Here is a 26,977-nt window from a genome sequence, read left to right as displayed (position 1 = left end):
ATATATATATATATATATATATATATATATATATATATATATATATATATATCAGGTTGATTAGGACACTTTTTCCCAGTCATTTCAATAGCAAAAAGTCAACCTGAATTATATATATATATATATATATATATATATATATATATATATATATATATATATATATATATATATATATGAGACCAGAGTATATATTAAATATGGGCCTTGGAAAAGGCTAGCTGACTTTATTGTGCTTTGACTACAGTGGGTAGTTTCAGTGTGGACAACAACCATGCATGTCACTTCTGCAGGCTGCATCTTACTCGGTCACTCTTTTCATAGCTTTTGCTGGCTCTGAAACACTCACTTGGTATTTATCCTGCTCTTTGTCTAGCAAAAAAATCACTCATCACTTAATGAAAGCTTACAAATGAAGGCCTGATTGTTTCAGGGGCCTTGTCACAGGTTTATTGATTTTGAATTTCTGTGTTACTTTTGCTATATTTTCACACTTAAAACAATGATTTGGTAATCCTCTTGTATTCTGAGAATGATTCAGTGGGCTACTGTATATAACACTTAATTTTTAAGAAATTACTTCTCTTTAAATGTTTTGTTTCTCATCATACTTACCTTTTAATAAAATATTAAAATAATAAAAATGTCTTAAACTTACACCAATATATATTTTTATTTAGCACAATTTAGTAAATGTGTGTATTTATATATATATATATATATATATATATATATATATATATATATATATATATATATATATGTTAATAAAGTCAAATAATTGTATGTGAGAGAGTCAGCTGTAATATCATTGCGTTCCTATTGGTCAGTGTTAGAGGAGCTCAGCTTAGCCTGACAGTTAGCCTGCTCCGGAGCAGGCTAGCTGCAAAGTGTAAATCTCCATAGTAACTTAATGTAGATTAATTTAGCCTCCCTTCATGCAACCGAGTCAGGGCTAAATTCAGCCAGGATAACTGGAAAATCCCAGCTTAATCCCTTATCTTGCTTTTGTGCAATACCCCCCAGGTCTAACGTTAGTCTGGGTTTGTTTATATCGCGCTGCCTTTCTGCTAAGTTAGAGCAGTATTTTGATTTTCTGTTGTGATTGTGAAAAATGTCGTCATTGTAGGTCATTTATGCTGAAACGAGAATTGTAATAGGAACTCACGATATCGTTCGTGGAAATAAATGGACGGTAATACAATTTTCGCTTGGCTTGTAATCAGGGTATCTTCCATTCATTCATGTTTTGATTTGATATTGAAATCAGAAAAATGAGAAAACCGCACCTTTTTTCGTTTTTCATTTTTAAAATGAAAACGAAAAAACAAAAAACTGTCTTGATTTTTCTTTTTTCGTTCTGGGGTTGGAAACAAATAAGCAGTTTGAATATTCGATCTCTACATGTGGGCGGGAATGAAACGCCTCTTTCCGCTGATTGGTCAAGGAGACGTCAAACCATGTCGTCATCAGTTGTTCATCGGTTCCGCTCAACAGAATAAAAGTCCCTCGCTCTACAGCTGTACAGATTCTTAACGCGTTTATTCTACATTTAATCTCTTTCTAGTGAATTCTAGCCAGACTAGTGAATGGCTTGACACAAATCGTTCTGATGAAGAGTCAGGGCTTAATTCTGTATAGACATTAATTCATCACGTGAAATATTACTTTATCTCATAAATATTAATTTACTTTGCAGCTGCACACTACCCCCAGGCAGCCTACAACTTCGATACATTGAGTGTAAAAATGTCTTTTGTTTTACACAACATGGGATGGATTTGAAATGATAGATAGACTATGAAATATATATATATATATGTATGTATGTATGTATGTGTGTGTGTATTTTACAGTCACAGCATATCTATTAGGCCTATTTTGAGTTTTGTTTTCATAGAGAAGTGTAGGACATGTCAAATATTCAGTTAATCCTTCTGTTTCACAATACATTTATAGTCAACATGCTATTTTTTCCTTTTCTTAAAGTTATAACTTTTGTTTAAGGCAATATTCTGAGTTTATTTCATTAATATTGAGTATTAATGAATGTCAAAACGGTGTTTTATTTTCTCTGCCAACTAAACTTCCAATGCATATCAGAAATGTTGTGTGACTGACTCGTAGCGCACAGAGCAGCGTTTCATTCCTGAATGAATCAGAGTCTTTGAACAAATCAGTTGACAGTGATTCAATGGCCCAAAAGATTATAGAGATCCAATTGATATATTCTTGAATGAATCAGCGTTTTGAACGAATCGCTTAAATAAATGACTCAATGATTAGCACAATGACTTGCTGACACCTACTGGCGACATTAATTTCATAATCCAGTTATCGTTTAATTTTGTCATTTAAAATTTTCTGTATTCAAAATGATGTTTAAAACATTAATATGATTACATTATGCAATTGTAATTCCTACACATATACTGCCCTCTCTGAGCAATCTAACTCATAAATCTAAAAGCAACTTCAGATGGTGCTTCTTTGCTACCTCTGCAAGCCTTTGTTTGATACTGATTTAATTGGTAACAACCTATAGCATCATTTTATTGTAATTTAAATGACTAAATTTAAGAACTTAACATTAAAGAAAGCATACATATTTAATAAGATTAGGAAAAATCCTAAAATCCCCTGAAAATCAATTAATCAACTAAATCAATTACAGTTAACTTCTGACACAGACAGATAGCAATAAATAGGCTATAAAAATATTCTTTATCTTATTATTGTTAGTGTTATTTCAGGGTTTTGATATATATCCTAATATTGATAAAGTATAATTGATATCTTCTTAAGAGAGCACTATAACGGTTATTTTTAACACTGTTTTAACATTTTTCCCTTTATTTATTTATTTTAAAATGTGTGATAGCCTATTTCGAATTGGCATAAATGAGTTCACCTCCGTCAAATCATCCAATTCGCATTTTAAGTCCATCTCTCTATAGCACCGCTTTGATGAACTAATGACATGTAATATATTTCATATCTGTCATATTTCAAATTCATCCCATGTCCAAAACTCAGGGTGTTGTCTAAAACAAAAGTTATGACTGCTGCATATTTACATCGATAGGCTACTGATTTGCACTTTTTTAATTCAGTGTATAGCCTACCTATACATTCGCTGGCCAGTGCGTTGAGCAGCTTCGCTAGATTTTTAGGTAACACTTTATAATAACTGCACACTATGAAGCATTAGTTAAGCATTAGTTAATAGTTATTTCATCACTTATAAAGCATTAATAGACATTAGTAAGTAGTTTATAAATACAGCTATAATTGCTTTATTCTTGATTTATAAGCATATCTATAATGGGTTTAATAACTGTATTTTCATACTTTATTAATAATCAATTTATCATTTCTAAATTAAGTATTACATTATTTACAAACCAGTTATTTAGGAGTTGTCAGTAGTTCATTTAGTAAGTGTAAGTAAATGATTAATAAACTATTTAAACATTCATTTATACATCTTATTATTTAGACACATAGTTACTTAGTGTGTTAGTAAATGTTTTATTAACACATATTCCTACTGCAATTCATGAGTAATTCAGGTAGTTATAAAACATTTAGAAGTAGTCAGTTAACTATTTTTGTGAGCTCATCTAAAGTGAGGACTATTTATGCTTTGTAAAGCTTTTATAAATGAGATTTAAAGGTTCAGTGATCTTCTGCACTGCTGTTCTCTAATGTTTTAAAGTTAGTACCGAGGTAGTTTTGACACTAGGAATATGTTAATGAAGCATTTATTAACACACTGAGTAACTAATACTATATGTCTAAATAATAAGATGCATAAATGTACATTTAAATATTTTATTAATCATTTACTTACACTTCCTAAATGATCTTATGAACCACTGACAACTCCTAAATTACTGGTTTGTGAATAATGTAATACATAATTTAGAAATGATAAATTGATCATTAATAAAGTATGAAAATACAATTATTAAACTCATTATAGATATGCTTATAAATCAAGAACAAAGCATTTATAGCTGTATTTATAAATGGCTTACTAATGTCTATTAATGTTTTATAAATGATGAATTAACTATTTACTAATGCTTAACTAATGCTTCATAGCGTGAGTTATTCTAAAGTGTTACCGATTTTTATATTTGGTCACTTCAATAAAACAGGCATTGTGCCAACGTTGTAGAATGGGGGTAATTGTGTGCAGCTGCAAAGTAAATTAATATTTTGTGAGAAAGACATAAAATGTAGAATAAATGCGTTAAGAATCCGTACAGCTGTAGAGCGAGGGACTTTTATTCTGTTGAGCTGAACCGATGAACAACTGATGACGACATGGTTTGAAATCTGGTTGACCAATCAGCGGAAAGAGGCGTTTCATTCCCGCCCACATGTAGAGATCGAATATTCAAACTGCTTATTTGTTTCCTACCCCAGAACGAAAAAAGAAAAATCAAGCCAATTTTTTGTTTTTTCGTTTTCATTTTGTAAATGAAAAACGAAAAAAGTGCGGTTTTCTCATTTTTCTGATTTCAATATCAAATCAAAACATGAATGAACGGAAGATACCCTGATTGCGCGTGACACTGTATGGTAACCAGATCAACATTGTGAACAGAAAACTAGGTCCGTGTACGTTTTGATAGTTTGTTTTCCAATTTGAAATGAAATACGCAGAAACGAGAAAACGGTCCTTTCCCGTTTTTTCGTTTGTTAAAAAAAAAACGGAAAAACGAGATTTTGACTCGATTTTCGTTTTTTCGGGTCACGGATAGAAAATGGAAACACGACTTCAAAACTCGTTTCCCACATGTGGGCGGTCATTACACGCCCCTTTCAGCCGATTGGTCTATCAAATCTGAGCCAGTGACGTCATCTTCAGTTCGTTCAACAAAATAACAGTCCTCTGCTGCTATATCAGCAGATGTCATAAATCGGCTTTCTTCTGTGCAACCTGTATTTCACAGAAATATTTATTTCAGAAATGTTAATCAGCACACAGACTGTTGTAATGCTGTTTGTAGTTTAATATGCATAGTGAAACTGCCCACACAGAGGAGCGGATGAAAAGCACAGATTAAAAAAAAAAAAAAAAAAACTACAGTTTTTATTTTATTCTATTTTGAATAAATATAATAAATCACAATAAATAAGTAGTGTAAGCAATTTTTAAAAACGAACAATAGCTCATCTCTCTTTATTTATTTATTTTATATAGCCTAACATTGCCTGCTAAATATAGGCTAATGTTAATAACCCTTTTGGTTAAAAGATTGAGGGAATATGTAAAGATCAAACATTAAAGATCAAAATTACAGCTACATAGCTATTTTAGTTATGACAAAAATAATATATAAATGTTAAGCCAAAACGAATTAATTTAAAGCTGAACTGAAACAGAAACCGGCGTTATACCTCTCTAATTTGACACAAATCCAAATGTTTCAATATTCACGATTTGGAGGCTAAACTAGCTATATTTATTATTTAAACGCTTTTATTGTAGCCTACACAGACTACTTAAAATGAGCAGTATAACTTTTTATATATTTGGTTGAATGTATGTTATTTTAACAGTTAACAGGCTGTTATGTCAAGTTACTAAAACTGATGTTGTGTGCGCGTGAGGCGCCGACGCGTTCACTTGAATTTTCTTATAAAAGCGGAAACAACTTAAAATACTTAGACATTTATGGTCAAATATATGTAACACCATTCGAATCTGTGAAGGGTTAAATAGGCCTATTATTTTTGTACACTCACAATAAAAACAAAACATTGCTCGTAAAATAAACAAAGACATTTTCTGCCGTCTTGGTTTTCTTTCTGTGAACTTCTCAAAAATGAACCGACACTCATATTGTCGCATTTTTTCCCTTTTCATTTTGGTAATATGTTAATTACTTAAGTGAAATAAATTTCGTGCATAGACATAGGCTATTTATTCCTTTTATATAATTGAATCCTTTGTTCTCCGTTCACAGAAGCGCTGCAGGTGCGTGATGATGATGAATCCTCATGTTCTGTTGTTTTTTTTTTTTTTTGCTATTTGTTCATGTAGGCTAAAACTAAACCCTTGGGATTTTTTTAATGATTCACATTTATCAAATTTCGTTTAATTCTAATTTAATATAATCTTATCGGTTAATGAAACGATGATCGCATCAGTTGAAAGTCAGGGGGAAAACAGAAATTATATTGACAAGGCAACAATAATTTTCGTTTAGTTTAAGTTTTTCAAAACATCCACAGAAATACAGTAAATTTTCCCGCTGTTTAAGCCACGAATATTTACAAAATAAAATAATAACAAAGATGATAAAAGATAATAAAATAATTACAAAGATAATAAAAGTTCTATGTTTAATATACGAGAGTTTTTGTTTTGCTGTTGTCCACTAAAGCAATTGACGCAGAATCGCCAATAGCCGTTAAATCGAAATTGAAAGTAAAATGTTCAGGGCCATTTATAGCTAATTCTTTCAAAAGCGAAGGAAAGACAGAAAAAGTGAGGATAGCAAGTAAACTGTGACATATAATAATGTTCACTGTGTTCATAAAAGTGTTTAATTAAGAGATAAAATCTGTATGGCCATTTATAAGCTAAGGAAAACTAAAAAGCCCCCCGATGGTGATACCGTTATTAGGTGTTGCCACCTAGTGGATAGCCTATTTTCTAATATGACTGCATAGTCTACTGCAAAGAATGCGTCTGCTAAATGATTGAATTTAAATGTATAAAACAAAACATTAAAATAAGAAAAAAAAAAGAAAAAAAATGAGTGCAGTAGCCACTGATCTATAATAGAGAATAGTCTATCATTATGTATAGCCTATTGATCGGTGGTAGTAGCCCAAAGGATGTCATGCGCTTGGTAACAGATGTAGAGGCATTTACATTTTACATTTTAAAAACACAATGACAGCTTAAAAACAGACTTAATTAAATTTACTGTAGTTTTTTTAAACTTTTTTTATCTGTGCAAACATATTTCTGTGAAATACGTGTTAGGTTGCACAGAAGAAAGCCGATTTATGACATCTACTGATATAGCAGCAGAGGACTGTTATTTTGTTGAACGAACTGAAGATGACGTCACTGGCTCAGATTTGATAGACCAATCGGCTGAAAGGGGCGTGTAATGACCGCCCACATGTGGAAAACGAATTTTGAAGTCGTGTTTCCGTTTTCTATCCGTGACCCGAAAAAAAACGAAAATCGAGTCAAAATCTCGTTTTTCCGTTTTCTCGTTTCTGCGTTTTTCATTTCAAATCGGAAAACAAACTATCAAAACGTACACGGACCAAACTACAAAACTGAAGTGAAAATACCAAATTATAATTAAATAGGATAAAATATCTTCTCCTCCCTGCAAACGATAGCATGAAGAATGTGAATATTTAACCAAGTCAAAAAAGTAAGCAGCTATCCATATTCATTAGCAGACGCAAAACGCTATAAAAGGCGACAACTTTTAAAGTTAAAAAACGAAATAAGTTATAAAAAACGGTATAAGTTATGTAAACGATATAAACGCCTTCTGGGTTCTCGATTTTATCGATTTGAGCAACCATAAACGACGCAAAACATGCAAATTTTGAGTTTTTGATAGAAACATCACTCCCTGCCCTCCAGACTCATTCGCGCTGCTGCTGTGACGTCATGTGCAAACAACCTATTGTTGATACAATATGAAAGCTGTACAGTTTATGTGCATAGGGCACATAATTTGTTGTTGGAAATAGTAATGTACCAGATGCTGTTATCAGGCAAAATTGCTACAGGAAAGGTAACCCTGGAGCTTTCTTTGCTGAAAGGCACATTAAATGGCTTATGACTCAATCCTTGACAAATTTAATTATTAATACATATTATATGATATAAATGTTTGAATACACATTGAGACATTTGACTTGTTATACACTTTGCAAAGTTGTGAGATCACTTCTAAAATTTAGAGGAGACAAATGTGAGAGTGCCAAAGTCTTTAGCTAAGTCTGAGCACAGTGTGTGATGTTCTCAATCTCTTATGAAACTTTAGAGGAGAGATCCAGTGTCTCTAGCTGAAGAGAAAAATCTAAGCACAATGTGTGATGTTATTGAGATATCTTCTAAACTTTTAAGGGGACAAATGTGAGACCACCAGAGACTCTAGTTAAGGAGAAAAAATGAGCATAGTGTGTGATGTTGTTGAGATCTCTTCTGAATCTTTAGGGGATACAAATGTGAGAGCTCCAGAGTCTCTAAGTAAGTAGAAAAATCTGAGCGCAGTGTGTGATGCTGTTGAGATCTCTTCTAAAACTTTAAAGGAGACCATTGGGAGACTGTTAGAAAAAAGTCTCCATTCGATGTTAAAAAGAAAATCTCCTCAGAGATGTGTTATTCTGTTGCAGATTTATTAACCTTTCATCAAGACTTTTAATCTTTAATCTCCTTTATCTTCTACCAGGTTGAGTAACACCAAAAAGCAGGCTGTCCATACCGTCATGGGCATCTGGATGGTGTCGTTCATTCTGTCCACCTTGCCTGCTGTGGGCTGGCATGATACCACAGAACGCTTTTACACCCATGACAACTGTCGCTTCATTGTGACCGAGATTGGCTTGGGCTTTGGCGTCTGCTTCCTCTTGCTGATCAGCGGGAGTGTGGTGATGGGCGTCATCTGTATTGGAATTGCCCTCTTCCAGACCTTTTCCATCCAGATGGGCCAAAACGTGGACAAGAACAAATTTAATGTTCCCACCATTGTAGTGGAGGATGCTCAGGGCAAAAGGCGTTCATCCATTGATGGCTCAGAGCCCATTAAGACATCGCTGCAGATCACCTATCTGATCAGTGGAATAGTCTTCATATACGATTTTCTAACTGGATTCCCCATATTGGTGAGTGTTTGATTTCATTTAAAAGGACATGATTTTCAAAAAGGGCTTGGCAAGTTACTTTGAGTTCATTGAAACACAAGTTATCTTTGGCAGTATGGTTCCTTATGGGGGTTCTTGCTCCATAATTAATTGAACATACAAGAGCTTTAGCATTAACCCCCCCATGGAACCATCAGCTTGGGAAATATACAGATGATTAAGACACTTTAGTAATGTTTTTAAAGCGAAACAGTGGTAACGTGTAGACGTGGCAGTGGGACATCTATACTGTAGCTTGGCTATGAGGATCAGTGTCTCTCAGCAGTGAGGTCCATGCCAGCTAGGACTTGAAAGTCATGGTAATCTGAAACAAAAAAGAAGACAACACCCAGAAAGTGCACAGTAATATGCTGATACTTATAGTGGGGAGGGAGGGAGGGTTGCGAGCAGTTTGAGCATTCTTACTGAGCAGTAATGCTACATATATATGTCCCAGGATTTGACAGCTGACCGCAGCACTATTCCTACATGGCCTAACTGAACTAACGCTAGGCTCAATTTATCTTTGCAGATAAATTAGTTGAGGAGTTGCTCTTGATTGACTTATGATTGATATTGACTTTTTGAGGACTACTGACAGTGCAAGACAATGCTTTTGATTATAAAGATCCTTTATGAAATCCTCATATATGTCAGTTAGAAAACTCCTTGGAACAAAGTTTCACATAGCTAAAAAATGACACTGCATCATGGCATTGATGCTTTGGGAATGCTTCTGCGTGAGCCACTAAAGCATGTCACTGTAAAAAAAAAATTCTGTCGTTTTTAAAAAATATAACTGGAAGCTGTGGTTGCCAGAATAATTCTGTAAAAAATACAGTAAAAATGTAAACATATTTACAGAACAACTGGCAAATTTTACAGTTTAATACTGTAATTTAAGAAGAAGAAGAAAAAAAAAACATTTTAAACCGGTAAATCCAACAGCCTTTTTTGCTAAAAATTGTTTTGTACTTTGACATTCACCATATTAACAGTGGTGGTAAAGAGAAAGCCACATGATGAATCAATGTTCATCACAAGTAGCTTTTCCACAAGCTGAGGTAAATACTAATATATAGAAGGTGCACACAGTGTCATACACACAAATACAAAACACCATCATGGTAACACACATGACACTACAACAATTCAGTAAAAATTAATATAACAACATAAGATGTAACATAAAACCCTAATGTACATAACTGATAAGAAAAAAAGAAAAAAAAGAAACACAATCATTACATTTTTAAAAAACATCAAGTAAGTGGAAATTCTAAGAAATGCCAGTTTATGGTTTTTGACTGTCAATTATAAGATTATTTGTTCTTGTTACTTCCAAAAATGGTACATATACTTACTGTTAAAGGGTTAGTTCACCCAAAAATTAAAATTCTGTCATTAATTACTTAACCTCATGTCATTCCAAACCTGTAAGACCTTCATTCATCTTCAGAACATTTTTATATTAGGTCTTTGGCTGTCACAATAATCAATATATCGACTTGTCGTGCAATGTATGTACATGACCTCAATAATTTTTAGTGACGCCCCTTTTTTATATTGCCCATTATGTTTACATGATAATGAATGTCACCATTGCAAAAAATTTGCACCATGCAAAATCTCACCATAAAATAACAATAAATTAAATTTGCTACTTATCAGATTGTTTTATTAATGTCTACATCTACCCCTACCCTTACAATGTACAGAATATACATTCTTCTCCAAAAAGAAGCCCCATGAAGAGGCCATTAATGATGCCCTACAGATATATCTTGATTATTTAATTAATTAGTATATACGTGTAACAATAAATTGTCCGTTGCACAAAAATGTGACTATGAATCATGCATGTGAAAAATTAATTGTCATGTAGAGTTAATTACAATGTTGCAATCAGAAATGTGATTGTTCACCACTGATCATCTAAACTGCTTATGTGCTGGAGCGCCAGTCCTTCAGTCTGACAGAAGCAGTGAAAGCAGAAGCATTAATTAAAGCATCCATATTGGCATCTGTTGTGCGTTATCATCATATATATCAAAATGATGTTGAAAAGGTTGAAATATGATGGTTGTTCTGTGCATGTTGAACAAGGTCCAAGTCTGACAAAGTCAGTATTGGTCAATATTGAAATCACAATTATTTAACACAAGAGAGAGTCTGTGGCTCGGGAACTAGGCCTGCACCAGGTGGCTTTTGGAAAAGTTGCAGGAGAACATTGAGTGGGCCCAGATGAAAATAAAGTCAAGTAAATCTATGAGCATATCAATAATCAAGGGAAGACTGCCAGACCATTGTTTCTTCATTGAGGAAGAATGTCTTGGGTTACGTCTGTAACCCTGGTTCCCTGAATAGGGAATGAGATGCTGTGTTGAAGCAGACGCTCACAGGCATGCAGGGAGTATGGCTAAGCAATGCAGCGTCTCGTTCCCTATTCAGGGAACCAGGGTTACAGACGTAACCTGAGATGTTCCCTTTCATGGGAACATCGACTCTGCGTTGAATCGCACTGGGAACCTTATCCCAACTAGGCCATAATACTGAGTACCTGTCTGTTATCTCTGAGACGAGAGCACAGAGGACCCTGGAGTGGAGCCCAAATCAAGGTTATAAAACCTAATGAAGGTGTGCTGGGATGACCACCCAGCCGCATCACATATCTCATTGTTGGGAATCCACGAGATCAAAGCCATTGAGGAAGCCATACCCCTAGTAGAATGTGCCCAGACAGACAAAGGTGAAGGCTGCCCGGAAGACTCATAGGCAAGAGAGATGGCCTCGACCACCCACTTGCTCATTCTCTGCTTAGACGCCGGGCCTCCTTTTTTGGGAGACCCGTAACAGACAAACAATTGATCAGTTTTTTGCCACAGGGCAGCTCTGTGGACGTAGGTGTCTAGAGCCCTAACGGGGCAAAGCAGATTGAGTTTTTCCTGATCCGGATTTGCAAAAGGAGGAGGACAGAAGGCCTGCAGTACGATAGGCCCTGGGACATTGGTAGGGACCTTGGGTATATACCCAGGTCTCGGATGCAGGAAAGCCTTGACCATACCAGGCACAAATTCCAGACATGAAGGAGCAACAGAAAGTGCTTGTAGATCTCCAATTCTTTTGAGAGATGATATAGCCAGCAAGAAGATGGTTTTTAGAGTGAGGAACTTCTCAGATACTTCCTCTAAATGTTTGAAGGGAGCCTCAGCTAACCCTTCCAACACAATAGCCAAGTCCCAGGACGGAGTTCTTGCACGCACAGCAGGCCTCAGCCTCTGGGTGCCACAAAGAAAACGTATAACTAGGGGGTCCTTTCCCACAGAAATACCCCCCACAGGAGCATGATAAGCAGAAATAGCTGCAATATAAACCTTCAAAGTAGAAGGAGATAGACCATCGAGACCTTTTCTTGGAGAAATCGCAGATACATGTCTGATAGATGAGTGGAATGGGTCCACTTGAAGATGGCTACACCAAGTAGCAAACAGCTTCCATTTATATGCATACATTTTCCTCATGGAAGGAGCTCTGGAGTGGAGTATGGTCTCCACAACTGGATTCTATGAGCTCGGCCTCCTCAGAGGCCAAGCCCACAGTTTCCATAACTCTGGGTGGCGGTGAGTTATCATGCCACCCGCTTGGGACAGAAGATCCTGCCTGACTGGAATCTCCATGGAGGAACCTTCTAATAGAGAAACTAGGTCTGTGAACCATACTCGGGTTGGCCAAAACGGGGCCACCAATATGAGACGGACCCTGTCCCGCCGAACCGTCTCCAGAACTTCGGGGAGCAGAGCAATCGGGGGAAATGCGTACAGACGCAGCCTCGGCCACGTCTGTATCATGGCATCCAACCCCAGCGGGGCTGGATGATTCAGAGAGTATGCGGGGTGAAAGTAATAAGCCGAATGGAAGAACCTTGTATTGGTAAGATTCTCCCCTGAAAGCAAACCTGAGGAACTTCCAATGTGAAGAATGGATTGACACATGAAATTAAGTGTCTTTCAGATCTATTGTCACAAACCAGTCCTCAGATCTGATCTGTGTAGTAATCTGTCTGAGTGTAAGTATCTTGAACTTGAGCTTTTGCACTGAACGATTTAACATGTATAAATCTAGAATGGAACGCAACCCTCCATCCTTCTTCAGAACAATGAAGTATCGGCTGTAAAACCCTGACTGCTTGCTGGGAGGAGGAACCCTTTCTATAGCTCCTTTTCGCAAAAGTGTCATTACTTCTTGTTCCATTACCAGAGACTGCTCGGGGCCCACCACCGTAGGGAGGACCCCATTGAACTGGGGCGGGCGAAACCCCGAACTGCATTTTGTAACCCTTTTCTACCATGAGCAGCACCCATCAAGAAATACTGGGAAGACGTTTCCATTCTTCTAGAAATTCTACTAAGGGAACCAGTCTCTCGAGACTGGCCTCTGGTGTTTTCTGTTCTTTTGACTCGGTGCCCTGAAGCAGCGCACTAACAGAGAAAAGCCGAATTAAACGTTGGCCCCCGGAGGGCACCGAAGAGTGATGAGCACCATAGATTTTAATACAGGACCCTCTCTGGAGGGGGCTGCCCTCAGAAATCCTGTGCCACTGGCGTCAGGACTTCTTCAAAGCCTTCCTTGCGATAATGACAGTCCGCAGATCTGTCTTACCCTTGGAAGGCTTCGGCTGTGTCACCCGTCCCGGTCCCCAAGCTCTTTGCGGGGGAGCACGGGTGGCGACACTCTGCTTTTGTTGCGCTTTATGCGCGGATGAGGAGCTGCTTGATAGCCGAGGCTGCTCCCGCTCAGCAGCCTCGGGGGGATGGCGAGTCCTCTTCTCCAGCCTCGACGCTTGCACATCCACCTCCTCAGAGCTGGACAGGTGAAGCGCCGATGTCTCTCTCCGGGGGGAAGAAACTGCAAGCGCGTGCAGCAGCAGGACCCGATCCCTGGGTAACACTAGCCACAGCACCCTCTTTATCTTTTTCAAAGAACGCCCGGCGTGAACGGAGTGTAAGGAGCGTTAACTTTTCGCAATGCACACAGACAGCTCCCTCGAGAGCTGCCTGGGCATGCTCCACTCCCAAGCAAGCAATGCACACCTTGTGTGTATCCCCGACCATGATGAAGCGAGGGCAGGGAGGAATACACTTAACAAACTGCTGCTTGCTAGTCACCATAATACGTGTCTCAACTATATATATACAGTGGCATGAAAAAGTATGTGAACTCCTTGCAGAATCTGTGAAAATGAGAATTAAAATGATAATAAAAAATGCATGTTATTTTTTGTTTAGTACTGTCCTGAATAAGATATTTTACATAAAAGATGTTTGCATTTAGTTCACAAGACAAAACAATAGCTGAATTTATTAAAATAACCCCATTCATAAGTATGTGAACCATTGATTCTCAATACTGTGTGTGGTTACCTGATGAACTACGACTGTTTTTATGTTTTGTGATGGTTGTTCATGTGTCTCTTGTTTGTCCTGAGCAGTTAAACTGAGCTCTGTTCTTCAGAAAATTCCTCCAGGTCCTGCAGATTCATCAGTTTTCAAGCATTTTTGCATATTTGAACCCTTTCCAGCAGTAGCTGTATGATTTTGAGATTCATCTTTTCACACTGAGGACAATTGAGGGACTCAAACTCAACTATTAAAAAAGGTTCAAACATTCACTGATGCTCCAGAAGGAAACACGATGCATTAAGAGCCGAGCGGTGAAAACTTTTGAATTCAAATATCAAGGTAAATTGTACTTAATTTTTCTGCCGGGAAACATGCAAGTATCTTCTGTTGGTTCCGAAGGGCAGTACTAAATGAAAAACAGTGACATTTAAACAAAATAAGAAAAATTTTCATCCTGTTCAAAAGTTTTCACACCCCGACTCTTAATGCATCGTGTTTCCTTCTGGAGCATCAGTGAATGTTTGAACCTTTTCTAATAGTTGAGTTTGAGTCCCTTAATTGTCAGTGTGAAAAGATGAATCTCAAAATCATACAGCCACTGCTGGAAAGGGTTCAAATATGCAAAAATGCTTGAAAACTGATGAATCTGCAGGACCTGGAGGAATTTTCTGAAGAACAGAGCTCAGTTTAACTGCTCAGGACAAACAAGAGACACATGAACAACCATCACAAAACATAAAAACAGTCGTAGATCATCAGGTAACCACACACAGTATTGAGAATCAATGGTTCACATACTTATGAATGGGGTTATTTTAATAAATTCAGCTATTGTTTTGTCTTGTGAACTAAATTCAAATCTTTTATGTAAAATATCTTACTCAGGACAGTACTAAACAAAAAATAACATGCATTTTTTTATTATCCCTCTTATTTTATTAAAATAATTCTAATTTTCACAGATTCTGCAAGGGGTTCACATACTTTTTCATGCCACTGTATATATATATATATGTGTGTGTGTGTGTGTGTGTGTGTATATATATATATATATATATATATATATATATATATATATATATATATATATATATATATATATATATGTGTGTGTGCTTGGTGAAACAGAAAATACTTTTGCCCTCAGACTAAGAGATATTTTTGAGCTGTATTTGTAACGGACAGACAACACTAAATAAGACACACGATAACACAGAGCGCTGCTGAAGACACAGAAGCTGGTGTTCTTTGTTCTCAGGAGTGCTTTATAGTTTCCTGGTCTGTGACGTCACCCGCTCTGATGTCCCGTCACATTATTGGTTCGATTTCACAAGTGCTTCAAGACGTAATCACACAGAGGTGATCCCAATGCGATTCAACGCAGCATCGATGTTCCCATGAAAGTGAACCCATACCAACGGTGATGGTAAAACCAGTTAAGAGCCTGAGTCACTGGTATGATGCTATTTTCAAGGACACAGATCAAGTGGACCAACTCAGGTGGGACACCCTAAGTATGTCCTTGGTCCCTGGCAGGTTAAAACTTTTTTAAATTCTGTCTCTTACCATGGCTGATCTATGAGGTACCAGTCTCGAAAGTTGAAAATTGGAAAGGGTGATAAGCTCATTTGTTAAAAAAATGGCTAGGCTTCCCCAGGTACATGAGCAACATAGGGCTGTATGGAAAAGGCACCTTGGAGTTTCCGGTGTACAAATGCTCCAAAGGCTGGAAATGACATTGAATCCCGTGATCCATGCTAACCCAAATAGCTCCTGCCCTCAACACTGGAAAGAAGTGGACTCCATCCACAGCTGTACAACAGGCTAAGTCAGCCTTTAAAGCACAGAGACATTGTTGGCCATGTTCAGCAAGGGAGAGAAGGCCTCAGCCTTGGAGATAGTAAACCATCCTGGCACAAGACAACTCTATCCCAGCATCGAAACCTTGTGGTTGATGACGTGTACCAACAAGAGCAAGCACCGCAATGTGCAAAGGGAAAGCAAGACATTATCTCCCAAGCGACGCAAGGGTAATGGGTGTGATGGGAGGGAGTTGAGAGGTGAAAGTTCTCTTGGAAGGATCTGTGGGGCATGGAAGCATCTCAAATTAGTTTCCTGTTATGAGCCACCTATGATGTTCTGCCATCTCCAGTGAACCTCAGTCAGTGGTATGAAGATCCTACGTGTCCCCTCTGCTCACCTGAAGCACATCTTGGTTGGCTGCAAGGTAAGCTCGACGCAAGGCCGCTATACATGGAGGCACAACCAGGTGCTGAAGTATCTTACATCGTCATTGGACTCCAGACGGGTCTCAATCAATGCCTTACGTACTCCGTTATGTCTTCATGTTCCACTAAACGAGTTTGTGGTGGAAGGGGCAAAGGAGGTCAAAGTGAAGACCCCAGATACTGGCCAGTTGTGTGGAGCTCAAGACTTAATGCTTTTAACAGACTGACCCATTACATTACAAGTAAATACATTGCAAGTAAATACATTGCAAGTAGGACTTTGTATATCACTGCCACAGTTAAATGATGCATAAGGGGAACTGTATGTGTATGTATGCCATTTTTCTTTGCTTTTTACCATATAAATAACTGCAGTGCTTCATTGTAGGTGGTGAGCTTTGCCAGCCTGAAATTTGACCGCTCTTACAGCTGGATGGTCCTATGTGTACTCTGGTGCTCCATAGCACAATCAATCCTCCTTCCCATGTTCCTGTGGGCTTGTGACCGCTACAGGGCAGACGTCAAGATGGTCTGGGAGAAATGTGTGGCCATCATGTCCAACGATGAAGTAGATGAAGGTAAGGAACACTGAGCTTCTTTTAGCATTTTCCAAGGAGAAAGCAATACTGTTTTCAAACTAATACAAAATATATTATGCACAGTACTATGCAACAATAAATACTTTTAAATTCTAGAATTAAATACTTGTCATTAACTTCACTCAGTAAGAATCTTGAATGGTCACTAGTGAAAATGCTAAAACGAAAAAAAGATTGTGGGAAAAGGCAAATGTGCTCTGCTTGTATAATTCTGGTGAAAATAGATCATCCTGTTATCACATGCATAAAGAAAATTATTTTAAAGATGCACAATATGTATACATGTAGAATGTGTAGTATGATAGTATTTATTCAATGATATTAAAACACAACCTCAGATGTTGATGGTGGTGAAGAAAGGAAGTAAAGAAAGTTTCATCCATTATGTTTTTATTAATTTTTGTCTTTAGAATGAATTATTAATTAACTAATTAATTAATTAATTTTACATACATTACTGCCACGTTTGAAAAAAAAAATCAAATCTACAATGATGATTACGGTCATTGGATTTATCATGTGACCTACATTTTGAGATGAATGGACATTATTTTAAATTATTGTCTCTTATTAATATGTTTAGCTGACTTACACTCAGAAAGAAATATATATAACTTTAATACCTGTTAAGTTTTCTTTGGAGTAAGCACCACTGTAGAAATGCTTCAGTAAGCCTGCTGTAGACTGCTATATCTAAACATTTTAAATGACATAAATCCAGAAAGATGAAAAAAAAACACCTCTCAAGTTACGACTGAGATGGGAAATGACACACTGTGTCTTGAATTGACGCTATGGGGAATGCCATCAGCGTTACCGGTGTCTGAAGCACATGTGAACAAATGCCAATTTTTCATTGCCTGACGACAGTCCATGACATCATTAGCAAAGTGCCCAGAAGAATAAGAGAGCACCCATAACACACATAATCAACTTCTTTGTCTGAAGAGACGTGCTGGCAGGCCCAAGGCATGGCAACGAGATGCAGTGTCTCATTTCCCTTCTCAGAGAATCATGGTTACAGTCGTAACCTGAGACATTCCCATTTGAAGTGGAACTCAACACTGCATCTTGGATTGACACCATAGGGGGAACAAATAACCACTCTGCCATGCTGAGGGAATGCTTGCCTCACTAGGTGAGAATATGTGTGCATAGCATAAGTTGACTCATGTATTATTTAACGGAGTGTCAACCCAGGATGCAACCCTTCCAAGACTCACATAAGCCGCTTTTCCACCGTCTGGCCGAATGGTTCTTAGAAAGGTAAGGAACAGTTCCAGTTGTGTTTCCACTTGAGCCTGGTACGGCACTGCACAATTACAAACCGTTCTTGGCACAAAATTCTCAGCACAGTTGTCTAACCATGCTGAATTGTGCTGGTAGAATCCGCGAAGTGACGTCACCACTTAGGATTGGTCATTTGTCTGTTGCCTGGCTACCTGGCTAAGCATTCTATTTGAGTGACATAAACACAAACGTTGCTTAAATAGAGGGCTCTGAACCTCAAATAGAGGCCTCATTCACTGAACACGCATGCTCTTCACCCAAGCACAGAATGCACAGCTTGTGTGTATCCTCAGGTTTCAAAAACCAGGGACATGGATTCACACACTTTTTAAAATGCTTGCTAGTATTTTCCAATCTGCCTTCACTATGCACTATTCAAACAAATGGCTCCTGAAGACAAAAAAAAGCTGATGACGTGTGCCTCTTATACTTCTGGGTTCTCCACTAATGATGTCTCGGACTGTCATCAGCCAATGAAAAATTGTCATGTGTTCACACGTGCTTCAGACACTGGTCACACTGATGGCATTCCCCATAGAGTCAATCCAAAACTCAGTGATGAGTTCCACTTCGAAAGGGAATTGCAATGGAGCACAAAAAGGAAAAAAATAAAAGAATATTCAGAGAAGAGCAAGCAAGACTGCCCAAAATTACAGCATAATTATTTCAATTATGCAACAACCTTATTTGCATGTTGTCACTAGTTAATGCCCCTGCAGTACCACTGGCCAAAATACTGCAGGTGTAGTCAGGGCCGGGGGAAGACAATCCAGTGCTCTGGGCAAAATAGGAATATGCCACCCACTACATTCAAATTTTTAAGAGAAAAAAATGCAAATTTATCATATTGATCCCTACTGTTGACTTAAGACAGGTGTAATGAATTAATGCAGTTGACTCACCATTTAAAAGAGTTGCTTTGGCTGCTGCGAACTCTTCAATCATCTTGGAGTAATCCAATTTGCAACAGATTTGGTGCACAATTTGACAGTTTGTAAAGACCCGCTCCCTTTAGTTACTGTTGCTATGTATGTCCGACAAGCCATGCCACTCTCACGCCACACATCATGTTCTCAGAGAGTGAAAAATACATCACGGAGAAAAGAGGACCCTGACAATGCGTCGACAGACAAGACAGTGCAGGTTACTTTTGATATGAAACAAAGTCTCAAATTTCAAATTTTGTATTTTTTAAAGAAATAGAAACAATAGCGTTTTGTGGCTCTTTAATGTGTCATGACAGATCACTGTAGCGCCTCAGTTCAAGCGGCTTGTGAACCGATCATCTCTTCCTACTTCCTACACTTCCTACTCTTCCTACTATACCATCAAATAAACATGAATGAACATCATAAGGAATGTTGTTTCAACTGCGGAAAGACCTCAGTATGCACCATGAACTTTTCAAGTTCAAGTCCACTGATGTTAATCTACTAACTCCCCTGACTGCTTTTTTGGACATAACAGCGGATTCTGTGTTATGATTGGTTAGAACGCCTGTCAGTCAAACTCCCAGTGAAGACATTGTTGATCGTGTTTGTCATGGTTCGGCGCCCTCTAGTGGTTTGGCGCCCCTGGGCAATTTCCCAGTTTTCACAGCTCTTCCACCGGCCCTGGGTGTAGTGACAAGCATAGTACTACAGGCATTGTTATTATACTGTAAAACATTTTAGAGTGAAATTAAAGTATATTCCAGGTTAATAATTACATTACTTTCACAGTAGAAATTGTATCTAATTACACTCTCAGAAATTTTAGTCAAGTTTATACAATTGTACTGTAAAAAAGCTTGGTTTTACTGTGAGTTTACAGTACAATGTACACAAATTACTAAAAACAAACAATATCATACTGTATTTCTACAGTGCAATGAAGGCACACAGCATCCAATGCAGAGTTTTTTTTAGGTGTGTCCTAATTTGCGTATTTATGCCATAAATAGTGTGAGTATTATGTTCACATTGAAAATTCCAAATAGAAAAAGTGCGCTTTAAATACCCAGATGATGCACTTAATTAACCGAAAAAACGAAGTGTGGAATGTTGGACACTTCATGCACTCAACTTTTGCAGCTTTAATTACGTAGCGGAGGTGGAGGGGCTATCAGATTTTGATTTTGAATGACAAAATAACCTTGTAAAATTCATACACTACATGGTTGAGTACATAGTGCATAAGAATATATTGTATAAGTGCATAGTGTATAGTGCGTCATTTGGGATGCAACTTTTGATACTTGTTGGTTTTCTCTGTGCCTATTTTTGGTTCACTTAGCAGTTTGTGTTGTTGGTTTATTTTGGTCAGAGCTTATCTTTTATCTTTTTATCATTTTTTTTAAATCTTTTTTATTTTTTAATTATTTGTAGAGTGCCACCATTGTTGTTTTGTATGTTGAGTGCTGATGTCACACATTTCAAAGATGTATTTCAGCAGTTGCTTCACTGTTGAGAAAGATCCATCCACAAACAGTTATGAATTTAAAATAAGTTATTGCTTAAATAATGCTAAAATAAAATCTTCATATTCATGCTAAGAATAGTTTACCTAGCTTAAAATCAGCCAATAAGCTTATTTATATTTTAGCTTGTCAGGGTTTTAACAAATGTTTTCATTTGTCACACTGATCCCAAGCAAATAGAATACTAATCTCCATTATGGTGACTTCAAAACAATTGCAGTGGTAAACAATTAAATCTATTACAGTTGCATGGTTAAAGACAAATTTATAATGTGAATTCACAGTAAAACAAGAGCAGTAAATTATTATGATGTTAGCATCATTCCGTTGATTCACAATAATTTGTAAGAAAATCTCCCAGCATGCATTAATTTATCTAGTTATTTCCCATCAAAAATAACTAGAGGTCACATGATAATTATATGATTAATATGCTTAATCACAAACTGTTAGTAAATGAAGCTGTCATTATGTATTGCTGAATGTAGGTGTTAAGTGTTTGACTTTGCTGTTAGCTGTATTTCATTGCCCTTCCTGCTATTTGGCACCATTTCTAAGTTTGCAGTCATAAGGAATATTTGCAAGAAATGGAATTTTTAATCTTAATTTTACCAGTGCTCTGCTTCTTTTCAGACGGTTTGCCTTGTGTAACACAACTCAGTTGTATGTATAAGGGTTGCTTCTTGTACTTGTGTCTCACTCAAATGCATGCTAAGCTCAGCTGCCTGTGCTAATAGCTGATTTCATCTGTCATCCCACTGTGTGCCCCCATTTTGCCTTAAGATCAGCATTTCACATTGCCCTACAACTGTTTTTAAAGTTCTGAAAAAATACATTTGTTTGTACCCCTTAGAGAATCTTTTGCACCAAAATAAATTTTAGGGAATCTTAAATGAGGGTTTGCTCTAGCTGTATTCGGCAGCACTGCTTAATTAGTAAATTTCAACAGTCAGTCATGATTTTCAGTACAAGACACTTCAATGGATTCTAATGATTTCAAATAAAGCATTTTTTTACGGCCTCCAATTCTAATGCGGACCCGTAAATCTATAAAATTGATTTTTTACTACTTATCCGTCTGTCTGTATGTCTGTCTGTCTGTGTATTTTGAGCACACTGATTTTTAATCCTGATATATATGCTTTCTGCATTTGCAGAAAACAGCCAGGATGGAGGCATTCATCCGGACTTAATATTTGACAGACCATTTGACTATAGCTCCGCTGGTGATATCATGACGGTAGACCGTATTGCCAAATACGAATTCTCAACCTTAGAAAGGGGGGGCCCCCAGGGTTATCCATTGAGGGAGCTTCAGGAAGATAAAATGCACTATTTGCAGGTATATTTCCATTGATTTTGTTTTCAAATTGATCTTTTCTTTATTTTTAATTAAAAATGTGCATGTTGCAATGGCCCTCCACCTCAGTATTTGCAAAACCTTTATAGTCACTATACAATATTATTCGATAATATCACCTCTTTTACTGGAATCATTTTACATTCATGTTGTCTTACTTATTAGTCTTTTCAAACATCAAGATTTGAAATTGGAGACTTTTTTGTGTGAGAAATGTTTGGAAAATATGATCTAACAAACACTTTTGTTTTCTTCACCCCAGTGGTATCTTGGTATTTTTGATGTAGGCCTACTGTTGCAGGGCTCATGTGACGACAGCCACTGATGCCTTTTCAGTTTATATTTTAAAGTTAAAAGCTTGAAGTCATTGCAAATATAAATGAGGGGAAAAAAAACAATTCAAATACTAGTCTGAATTCAAAACATATGACTAATCTTGTGACATGTAAAAATCCCATGTTATAGACACTATGACCCACTATGTATAGAACCATCATGATCTGAACCACTTCTACAAAGAAATAAAGGCTTTATTTAAGAGTTCGTGTTAGAGCCTGCTAGTATGTTTTAGAGGTGTGCAATGCTTCACTTCAAACTTTTAATCTTTTTACATTCAAATGATTACTTTACATACTGCCCATAAACATATGTAACCTCCACATGTAACTTTCATTGGCCTGAATTATCAGTTTCACATATTATACATTTTTCTTTCTGTATAAACAAGTAACCAATTATTAAAAATATACATGACTGGAATGAAAATTTGGACTTGGAGGTTAAATGTGGAGAACATGCCATAAATGTGTATGCCAAACACTTCCCAAAGCTCTGTTAGACAATCTGCAGTGCTTGACTGCTTTTCATTGCTGATTTTATTGCTATATACATTGCACGAATCAACTTTTGAAGTTCTCTTCAAAATGTATAAAACATTGTGTGTGTTAGAATTGCTCCAAAGACGTTCTGCAAAAAACACTGATGCTTATTGACAAAGAACTCAAAACAAACATGTCTACATTAGAACATTATACTATTAGACTACAGAATCAATGTTCTTTTTCAATTTCACCAGTGCAGTTTTGCATCATCATCATCAGAGTATCAGAATATCATAATAATTGGGAAGTACAAGCTGCTATTGTTTTTGCTGTCAAGCTATTTTGGTTTATGGAACAATAAACACTTCCAGACAATAATATTTAACACTGTCAAACAATTGTGAGGTAATTCCATCTTTACCTTTATATAAGACAAAATGAAAAAAATAAAATAAAAATAATAATAATAATAAATAAATAAATTCTGTGGGCAGTATATTTAAAGCAATATGACAAGCTTTTACAAAATAGACATAACATTTTAATCAGTAAAAGGCCAAAATGTAAAAATGTTGAAGTGTTCATTACAGCTGGTCCTGTATCATAATATAATACATAATTAAGTTTGTGTAATAGCTGATATACTTAAACGGTTAAGATTACCAGTATTGGTTTTTAAAGAAATCTAATCACTGAGCTATTACAAAATATATTTTTTTAAAAAGAAAAGAAAAGAAAAGAAAAGAAAAGAAAAGAAAAGAAAAGAAAAGAAAAGAAAAGAAAAAAAAACTTAAATGGCATTGCTTAATTGATGCTTTGCTTCCCTCTACTGGCCAGAGTATAGTAAAGACCTCATAATCCATAGGATTTCTTTGTAAACTGCCGTCTCATTCCTTCATTAACCAATACAGTTGCTTCCATGCTAGGCTTGTGCTGTATGCTTTGGATAGTGTACTAAAAGTTATTTCGAATACTAAAAACTAATTTTATGTCTTTCCTGTGTAGTTCTCAGAACAATGTGGAATGTGAGTATCTGTTTGAAGAATGAGTGATTATGAGCTAAACAAAATATTAACTTCATTTTGTACTCAAAATATTTTTAAAAGAAATCCCTATTAAAAGGTAAAAATCTATGAATATTAGTAGCCTACTTTCAAGTGAAAGCAGACATATGTTGCCATTATACATAGTTCACAAAATTCCATTGATTGACTTTATAAGAGATGCAGGTAGCACTTTATTTTACAGTACGTGTACTTTTCTGGTACATATATAGTAATTATGTTGTACATACAGGTAAAAGAGTGGTAACACAAAGTACTTACCTGACATGTATGTACATGGGAACTAATAAGAAACACTGCTGTACTTTCCAATGGTACATACATGGTAACTACTTTGTACCTATAGACAAATGTTGGGTAATAACAGGTGCTTACTTATAGTGTCCGTATATGGTCACTAACAGACACATTACTGTACTTACTAATAGTACGTACATGGTAAATATTTTGTACTTACAGACAAGTGTGGGTAATAACAAGCACTTATTTATGGTAACTTGTAAGACACATTACTGTACTTACTAATTGTTTAAAATGCTTAAGCTTATTATTGCAAAGGTTAAAGAGCTGGTAATTCCTATGTAATGTTTATGTACAAGGATGCACTTTATTTTACAGTCCTATTTCCATGTACTTATTATGAACGTACTAGTGAATATACCAGTTAGTTAATGTGTAAGTTACACCTGGTAAGAGCTGGTAATTCCTTTGTAATGTTTATGTACAAGGGTTCACTTTATTTTACAGTCCTATTTCCATGTACTTACTCTGAACGTACTAGTGACTATACCAGTTAATTACCAGTATACCAGTTAATGTGTAAGTTACACCTGGTAAGAGCATACATAGCTTTCAAAGACACAAAACGTACATTTTTGTAAATGAAAATGATAATTTTATTAAAAATATAACATCAAAACGATATTTTGAGCTGCTAATCCTACACCTACCTTTAAAGTAACCCATAAACATTTATTAAAACTCCGTACTGTTTTAAATAAAAGAATGACAGACAAACAAGTGTAATCACAACAATTTATTTATTGCGAAAATGTTGTACCAAAAGTAGTTCAAATGATGATGAATTGCAGTCGCAGTCCTCTCTGGCGGTAAATAATAGTTTTTTACAGAGCAGAATATGATGAATCCGGCTGCTCTACCCCTGCGTTCCATTCGGAAGGGCTCATCCCTATGCCCTAATCCCTTCAAAGGGTTTACCCTCTGGAGTGAGAGCTTCGAAGGGATGAAGGGTGTAGGGGTCAAAAATACTCCTTTTTTGGAACGCACTTCTGCGTCATCTTAACGAGACAATCAAGGAGGAGTAGATTGTGCAAGCTGCGCCCTTTGTTTAACGTTAGTTTATATATTTAGTTATTTTTGGTTTATCGCACCATAATGTGTATTGTGTCTATGTATTTTAAACATTTGTATGGACTGTTAAAGGGAGCTGTAAAGTATATTTGTTGAAGTACAATGTCGTTTTGACCATAAATGTACTAAATCTAACTCGTATAAATATTACAGTAGTATAGAAAAATACTATACATACATTTATAGTTAAAAGCGAACTCTGAGCCTCCTGTACCCATTCTGTGACGACAAACAACTTCCCTGTTTAAAGGATCATGGGGGCCCGAAGTGTCCATCAGTTGTACCCTTCGAAATCCTTCATTCCGAAGGGCCCTTTGAAGTGGCCGTTTTGAGCACTTCGGTTTGAAACGACCCTTCAATATGGCGGCAATGATTGTTTTCACTCCGAAGTGCCCTTCGGAGGGCGATATATCCCGTTTGGAACGCACCGTACGTGAAGGCGCGCACTCATTCAAATGTCAATCCACTGAAACATGGCATGTCGCAATCTGTAACGAAGCAGGTGAGAGCTATGGGTGAGAGCCAATGAGCGTTTGATATCAGTGCCGTAAACCATGTCGTAACGCTTCTCGAGGGTGGCGCTCCTTTCAAATTTAAATTATAACGAGCGCGAGCTTTGACTGTGACGTCGCGTCGCTGCTGAGAATGAAGATGAAGATTGATGGATAAAGGGCTGAATTTGGACCTGTTCCTTACAAACATATGGATTCTAAAGATATGGAGTACAGCAAACAAATAAAATGGGTGCGATTTGTGAATATATGTTGTGTTTTGATGTATCTTATGATTGTATTCAGTTGCTGCATAGGAGAAAACATCTTCTGTGTCTCACAGCAGACAAACTAAATATTACAAGTCACGGTTAGAAATGTTATTTCATATTAAGTAGATGAGTAAACTGTATTCAAAAAATGTGACTGAAAACATGTATTGATATGACAATTGAATATATACAACAAATTTAAAACATTAATCCCATGATTTTATTACAGGGGAATTCATTTACATTCAAACTTTACGTTACATGATTTATTATTGCTGTTAATACGTAATGTATGTTTTTGTGTGTATGAAAACGTACGTGTGGTTAAACCAAATTTTATGTAAAAATACACATGTATTCTCATGAGATCACGGTAATTCCTATGTAAGGTTTATGTACAAGGGCTCAATTTATTTTACAGTCCTATTTCCAACTACTTATTATGAACGTACTAGTGAATATACCAGTTAGTTAATGCGTAAGTTACACCTGGTAAGAGCTGGTAATTCCTATGTAAGGTTTATGTACAAGGGTTCACTTTATTTTACAGTCCTATTTCCATGTACTTATTATGAACGTACTAGTGAATATACCAGTTAGTTAATGCGTAAGTTACACATTACTTAGGGTGAGGTATAAGCATGGTACAAGATACTTCTTGAGTACTGGATGATATACTTTTGCGGTTCAACTTGCCTAATCTTTACAGGACAATAATTCACTTAA

At 36.5% G+C, this 26,977-nt stretch overlaps 1 protein-coding gene across 3 annotated transcripts in view; it reads left to right on the top strand.

The window, feature by feature from the left end:
- LOC125279677 (probable G-protein coupled receptor 153) overlaps positions 1–26,977 on the top strand; it is a 66,729-nt gene that overhangs the window by 35,229 nt on the left and 4,523 nt on the right. For 2 of the 3 annotated variants that reach the window (XM_048209613.1, XM_048209615.1), the window contains exons 2-4: positions 8,448–8,880; positions 16,914–17,103; positions 22,030–22,214. In XM_048209613.1, coding sequence (XP_048065570.1) covers positions 8,448–8,880; positions 16,914–17,103; positions 22,030–22,214 — 808 coding nt within the window. Of the gene's footprint in view, positions 1–8,447; positions 8,881–16,913; positions 17,104–21,505; positions 21,536–22,029; positions 22,215–24,058; positions 24,079–26,977 lie in introns of all 3 variants that reach the window. The other variant, XM_048209614.1, reaches the window with a different exon arrangement.

The sequence above is a fragment of the Megalobrama amblycephala genome, linkage group LG12 (assembly GCF_018812025.1).
Source record: "Megalobrama amblycephala isolate DHTTF-2021 linkage group LG12, ASM1881202v1, whole genome shotgun sequence".
In the NCBI taxonomy this organism is placed as follows: domain Eukaryota; kingdom Metazoa; phylum Chordata; class Actinopteri; order Cypriniformes; family Xenocyprididae; genus Megalobrama; species Megalobrama amblycephala.
This window is presented reverse-complemented; position numbering and strand designations above follow the sequence as displayed.